Here is a 6,725-nt window from a genome sequence, read left to right as displayed (position 1 = left end):
CTGCCTCTTAACTTTTGAGTTTTTCTCTACTCTAGTCTTGGAGCTGGAAAGGTAATTGTACTACTAAAATGAGTAAATGTTGCAAACTTACACTCTAACATGAGTACTAAATACCTGCTTGCATTTGTTTTATTTTTGATACTTTGATTAACTTCAAGTGGACCTTTTTTACCCCTTTCACTAAAAATCACATCAGCATACAGCTCTGCATGCTGATATGAAATCATCTTACATTCATTAAACAAACATATTTTTATTTTATAAAATTTTTATTTTTTTCCACTTCCTGGTCCACTTTGGCTCAAATAATGTAATCATGCCCAAGCATTGCATCCTAGGAAGGTTACATCAGCAGAGCATTTCTGGGAAATGTCATGGGAATGGCATTTTGCTCCCCTGAGAGGGTGTGCATGATCACATATCCTAGTCACGTGCCAGAGTTTCAGGAAGTAAAGGGTGATATAGCGATCTGCCACTTAGAAAAGAAAGTGGGAGAAAAGAAAAATAAGGTTTGCAAAGAATAAAAAGCCGGCAATTATCTAGAAGTATGTGTTTATAGATTGTCATTACTAAACATTTCTAAAGGTGTCTTCATTTCAGAGATATGGGCAAAGTTTCTCTTTTTAAATGTTATAAAATGTATTAAGTGGAAGGCATTTGTTCAATTATATTCATGTGTGGTCCACTTTATCTCATCCTTTTATTTGCCTTTCTAGGCCATGGAACCCTCACTTGAAGGAGAAGGTGGAAGATGTGAAAATCATCTTACACATGTGGTTAGCGCTCTTTTATAGCAAACCCAGCCAGCAGCTGATTAGCAGCTCTCGGAAAGTTGTAGAGCACAGCAACCCAGCAAAATACGTCTCTATCAACACAGTGCATGACCCGCTTTATGAGATTGCAGAGGTTGATGCTGATGATACCAAGAACAGTGATGACAGTGGCCTCATGAGTAATTACACTAGCACTCGATCCCAAATCATGTCGGATGTTTCTCCAGAGTGGCATGAAATGAATGAAGATAACAGTAGCAATCAACCTGTGGATTTAAGTGTTGCTTCCAGTATACAAACAAAGGTAAGAAAGCTGCAGTGCCTTCAAATATGCATTAAATGATATGCTTGCATTAATATTCTTGGCACAATAATTCTGCTCGTCAGTCTAAACTTTGTTCAATTATTTGGAGCTGCATCTAATACTGTATTATGTTACAGTTGCTTGTCTAGAAAATGGCTGACTTTTTGCATTAGTCAATATCAAAAGCCATGGCACGTATTTATCAACGTTTGGAAATCATCCTTTTACTGTATGTTGTCAACTTCACAGGGCAAAATTCACCTTGTTGTACACAAACGCGTGTGTCTATATTATATAATACATGGCAAACTACTTACTATAGTAGTCACAAAACTGAAACTGCTGTTGATAACTAGCCAGAAATGAGAAGAGATTGTGGCAAGACTGGGTTGTAATTGCTAATTCCTACTTTGATAAATATGCACCCATGTGCTAATGTGCTGGCTGATATAATTGTTGTCTTGTACCTTTTACTCTTTAATGCATTTGCTTGCTATCTGCAGCAGGGGTGCTATGTGTATATAAAGATGCTTCACTAACTGAGCATAGGCAATGACTGACAGCTTGGTAGCCTACGCTATACTCTGTGGATTTATAAACGGGGACAAGCCCAAAGATACCACAGCATGTTTGTCTGCTGTATTATACAGTTTGACATTTTAACAGATTAAATTACGACTTCGTCCTGTCATGGGTCAGCTGTTAGGGGCCATATTCTAAAGAACTAAATGATCTAACTCTGACAGACCCCACACTATTAAACAAAACTAATGTCCCTGTTAATATATGACGAGCAAGTTACATCATTAACACGATTTACTCTTATCTTGCACTTAACAATACAATCACATATGTACCAAAGTAGGTTGCTCCAACTATAGTGTTGGATATGACAATGCCCACACAAGCTTATTTCACTTCAATTGTAAATGACTTTACAGGCCGAATGGAGTCTGATCGATGATGTATTCTTCCTGGGAGGGGTTAACTTCAAACAAATGAAACTTTACTTTTAAGTGGACATATCTGAATCATCCACCAGATTCTTCTGTTCACAGTGTAGTGAATCTAGTAGTGAGATCTGACTACTTTAGTAACGGGTGTCAGTTATAGGATGAAGTCCAGGAAGACTACGGGAATATTGCTCTGCTAAAGTCTCCAAAAGATTTAAGCATACATGTCCATTTTCCCATGTTTTGTCTGTATAAAATGCTGTAAATACAGAGAAATACCAGTTGATCCTGCTAATAACACAGTGAGTTCCCAACTTACTGATGTTGACTGACAACACTGTCTCTGCTGCACTGCACAGGAATCCCAAACACATACCGGCGTTCGCTCACTTCTCGATCCTGTCACGGCTCTCTGCCATGACAGGGGAGGGACTAGATTCCCCCTCCCCGCTCCGATACTCCAGTGCTGACTGGTGGAACGGACGGGGGAGGGGGCGGGTACAGCTGGCTCTGCCTCTAGATAGGTTGGGCAGATAATAATTGTTGGGATTCGCTTCAGCTGCAGCGTCTCAGTATACCGCGAGCTGAGGTTCGCGGTATACTGAGCTTAGGGTGACGGGAGGGCGCTTGTTCGTGTCCTCCCGTTACCCTAAGGAAATCTATGGGGAAAAGCCCTAACCCCATAGTTCTCCTTTTAATGGAAAGGCAGAGATGGGGAGGTGTTCTGTAGTAAAATCCACCTGTGTCCATCCAGTATTGGAGTACTTATCCTTTTAAACTACATTTTCCAGTTGGGGGAATCGCCTCTAAATAATAGAGTGTTACTTTACAGTATGTGCTCCACAGAGAAGTATCGCGCAATAATTTGAAATAGAAAACCCTTTTTGAAAGTATTTTTTAATTTTGTGAAGATTTACACAAGCCGCTACTGCACCCTCATGGCTTTGCTTTATGTGATTCGTTTATAACTGTTTAAAGGTGATCACCCTACGCTTACTTTTTGCATTAGTTTGGAGAGGATAAGTTAAGACTTTTGAATTCCCCACCAAAACATCTGCATAATGTTTCATTACAGGATTATTATGTAAAATTGTCAAGTGAAATCTTCCAAATGTATAACCAGAGCAGTATGAGTGCACTTTACACAAATAGCCTTCAAACAACTGTGATGTGCAAAATGACATCAACAAGCAAAGTTACTCCACCACCTACAAATCACACGAATACGATATTTTCTGCCAATATTCCATCTGTGTGCTATGCCGATGACAGCGAGCAGTTTAACAATGAACTAACTGCTAAATCTGAGACTTGTGTGGCTATTGGTGGTGGTTCTTCTGGAAAGGTAAATTGTCCATGTGTGTCTGGTATTCGGGTTAGTAGAAAACATTGGTCTCACAAAGCTTTTATGGTCCACCACATTTTTTTACGTTTGTACGTGAACAATCCCAATTCTTCTAAGGTGTTCTCCAGAGGTCATATTTTCTTCCTAGTCAGTTAATCTGCTAACCTGCAACAATAACCCCAACTATATTGGAAGGACATGTATGGAGGTCTAAGAGACTCTGACCATTAACCCCTAAATTGCAAATGTAAATAGTATATCCAAAATATGATCCGCCTATATTCTCAAGGTAATCTCCTCCTTCAATAACCTAACTGAATTAAAGAAGATTGTGACCTCCATAAAGGGAGGTAAGACTCCTGAGGAATCTGTGCAGCAACAGTATAGGCTTCATTATCAAACATCTACCATATCGAAAAGCATATCCAAAATGGAATACATCTTATAGAAAACCCATGTACAACATTAATCATGTACAGATGCACACATTTAAAAACACTCCCTTTGGTTTTTCTCCCAAGGAGAGTGAAAAATCTGGTAGAGCCTCATTAATGAAAATGAAATAGAATGCTATACAATTATATTTGAATATTTTCGACAGTTATATGTGAATTTATTTATAGAAGACTGTGCATCAATACAGCAATATATCACATATAGCATTCCATTTTCAATAATGTTGCTCTACCAGATTTTTCACTCCCTATGGGAGAAAAAACAAGGAGTGTTTTTAAGTGTCTTTTGAATGTGCGTCTCTGTGCATGATTAATGCTGCATATGTTTTTCTTATAAGATTTATTACGTTTTGGATATGTTTTTAGTTATAGTAGATGTTTGCTAATGAAGCCTAACTGTCCTGGAGTGGTTAATACCACTCCATGAGTGGTCATGTTCATTTAAAGAAATAAGAGTTTAGTTTGCCGAAGGGAAGGGATTAAGAAAAAAACAATCTATGGATGAGAGATTGCATGGGGGCTGCAGAGCAGAATCTCCTTTTTAAATATACTCGGGGGTCTATTTATATACAATTTGCAGAGCCATTGCCCCTGCGAATCTCTGTGAATGTTCGTTCTGTGCAAATGGATGGACAAAATGAACATTCTTGTATATTGTCTTTCTAAAGTTTCTGTGCTAGGCCCTATACTGTTTAACCTGTTTATTAATGATATCAAGGAAGATGTTAATAGCCATGTTTCTGTGTTTGCTGATGATACTAAAATTGGGAGGGTAAGAGACACGGACTTAGACACTATAACTTTACAGGAGGAGCTGAATAAAATAGGGGAGTGGGCAACAATATGGCAGATTAGGTTTAATGTTGAAAAATGTAAAGTAATGCATTTTGGGATTAAAAACAGGCGAGAAAAATACACATTAATGGGTGCTCCACTAGGGAAGGCAGAAATGGAAAAAGATCTGGGGGTCATAGTAGACAACAGATGGAACAATAGTATGCAATGCCAGGCTACGGCAAACAAAGCTAGCAGAGTACTGTCTTGTATTAAAGAGGGAATGTACTATGGAGACAAAGCAATCATTATGCCACTTTATAGATCGCTGGTTCGGCCTCATCTGGAGTATACGGTCCAGTTTTGGTCACCAATCCACAGAAGATATGTCCTTGAGCTGGAGAGAGTCCAGAGAGGGCAACAAAAATCATTAAGGGGCTGGAGGACCTAAGCTATGAGACAAGTTTACTGAATTTAAACTTGTTCACGCCGGAAGTGAGGAGATTAAGAGGAGACATGATTTTGGTACAAAATGTTTAGTGGTGATTGCAACATCAGCAATAAACTGTTTACAGTAAACTCCATAACAAAGACTAGAAGCCACCTCGTAAAACTGGTGGAGAGAAGATTTAACAACAAGGGGCGTAGGGGCAAGTTCCAGACTTTAAGTGCGGTTAAAGTCTGGAACTTGCTTCCACAAGAAGTATTATCAGCTGAGAGTATTGAATCATTCAAAGAGCATTTGGATTCCTTCCTCAGAGACCGTAACATACAGGGGTACAGGTACTCTTAAAAACAAGGTCACGCAGGAACTCATGTACACATATACACATGCACAATCACTCACAGACACACAAAGGTTGAACTTGATGGACCTGTGTCTTTATTCAATCTCAAATACTATGTAGCAAGTATTTTTCAATTTCATCTGGTAATACCTCATTATGGTCTCTAGATGGTGCTGAGGAGCATAGAAAATACCAATTTCCTTTTGGATGTAGTTCGGCTTTAAATTTCATCCCTGTTTGTCCAGAATAAATTACTTGGGTCTCAAAATAATAGCACAGTTCAAAGACCATTCCCGTTAACGATCCAACTTCAGAGACGAGTTTGCTTACAAGCTGATTAACATCACAAGTTACTTTACACTACTGTTCTTTGCACTGAGATGTGGTTACTGCATGTTTACATGCATACAAAATGCATAAGACCATTAGACATAAATTACATTCAGCTGTGAGTGGCTGACCTTGGCTTTCTCTTTGACAGAACACCAGATGTTTTTAAGCACAAGAAAACACTTTTGTTCCTATTATGTACTGTCTGCACTATGAATGATGCACAATCATATTGAAGGATACAAATGTACTTTCGTCTTGGACACTATGGAGAAATACATTTGTTCAAAAATTACAAAAAGTTCACATGCAAGAAAACACTTTATCAAAACATTAAAAAACGTACATAGCTCTCTAATGCAATTCGCCATCAATAAACACGCAATTGCAGGTGTTCAAATGGACACCTGAGCTGGATGACCTGTCCTATATCTGCAAATGAAATGCTAGAGTCAGTGAAATCGCTAGAAGTACATAGACATGTAATGAAGAATAGTTATGTCCCCTACAAGATGGTGTGTTGAGAGATTTGCTCCCTAACTTTTGCAGCTTCATTGCTCAGATTGCATGGAAACAGCGCTTTGACCAGCTTTTCTTGGATGTGTTGTCCTATCTAGTTCCGCTGAGCTTAATAAAGCATAATTTTTTTAATTTCCAAAATGGTAAGTAGTGGCAGAGAATGACAGGGTTTACTTGGTGTGTTTTTAATAAATTGTCCCTAAAGAGATTTGTGTGTCCCCTAAGCAAAATATAATACCATAGATGAGTGTACTAGATCCTGTTAAAACTGTGTGTGGTTGAGGAGAGCAGGCCTCCAAAAAATATAACATCTTAAGAACATTCTGTTGCATTCACTTAATGCTTTTTGTATTAACTACACTAAACTACTATAAAATATATGGGGCTAAGGCAGTGGAGAACAATCTATTAGACATTCAATAAAAACTTCTTCTATTAGGGATGTTTAGATACCAGTTCAGATACCAATGCCAATACTTGGCAT

General features: G+C 38.4%; 1 protein-coding gene across 1 annotated transcript in view; it reads left to right on the top strand.

The window, feature by feature from the left end:
* FAM208B (family with sequence similarity 208 member B) overlaps positions 1–6,725 on the top strand; it is a 55,252-nt gene that overhangs the window by 21,547 nt on the left and 26,980 nt on the right. The window contains exons 11-12 of the mRNA XM_018565756.1: positions 717–1,077; positions 3,106–3,375. Of these exons, the coding sequence (XP_018421258.1) occupies positions 717–1,077; positions 3,106–3,375 (631 nt within the window). The remainder of the gene's footprint in view (positions 1–716; positions 1,078–3,105; positions 3,376–6,725) is intronic.

The sequence above is a fragment of the Nanorana parkeri genome, unplaced genomic scaffold (genome assembly GCF_000935625.1).
Source record: "Nanorana parkeri isolate BGI_ZX_2015 unplaced genomic scaffold, ASM93562v1 scaffold26, whole genome shotgun sequence".
NCBI lineage: Eukaryota > Metazoa > Chordata > Amphibia > Anura > Dicroglossidae > Nanorana > Nanorana parkeri.
This window is presented reverse-complemented; position numbering and strand designations above follow the sequence as displayed.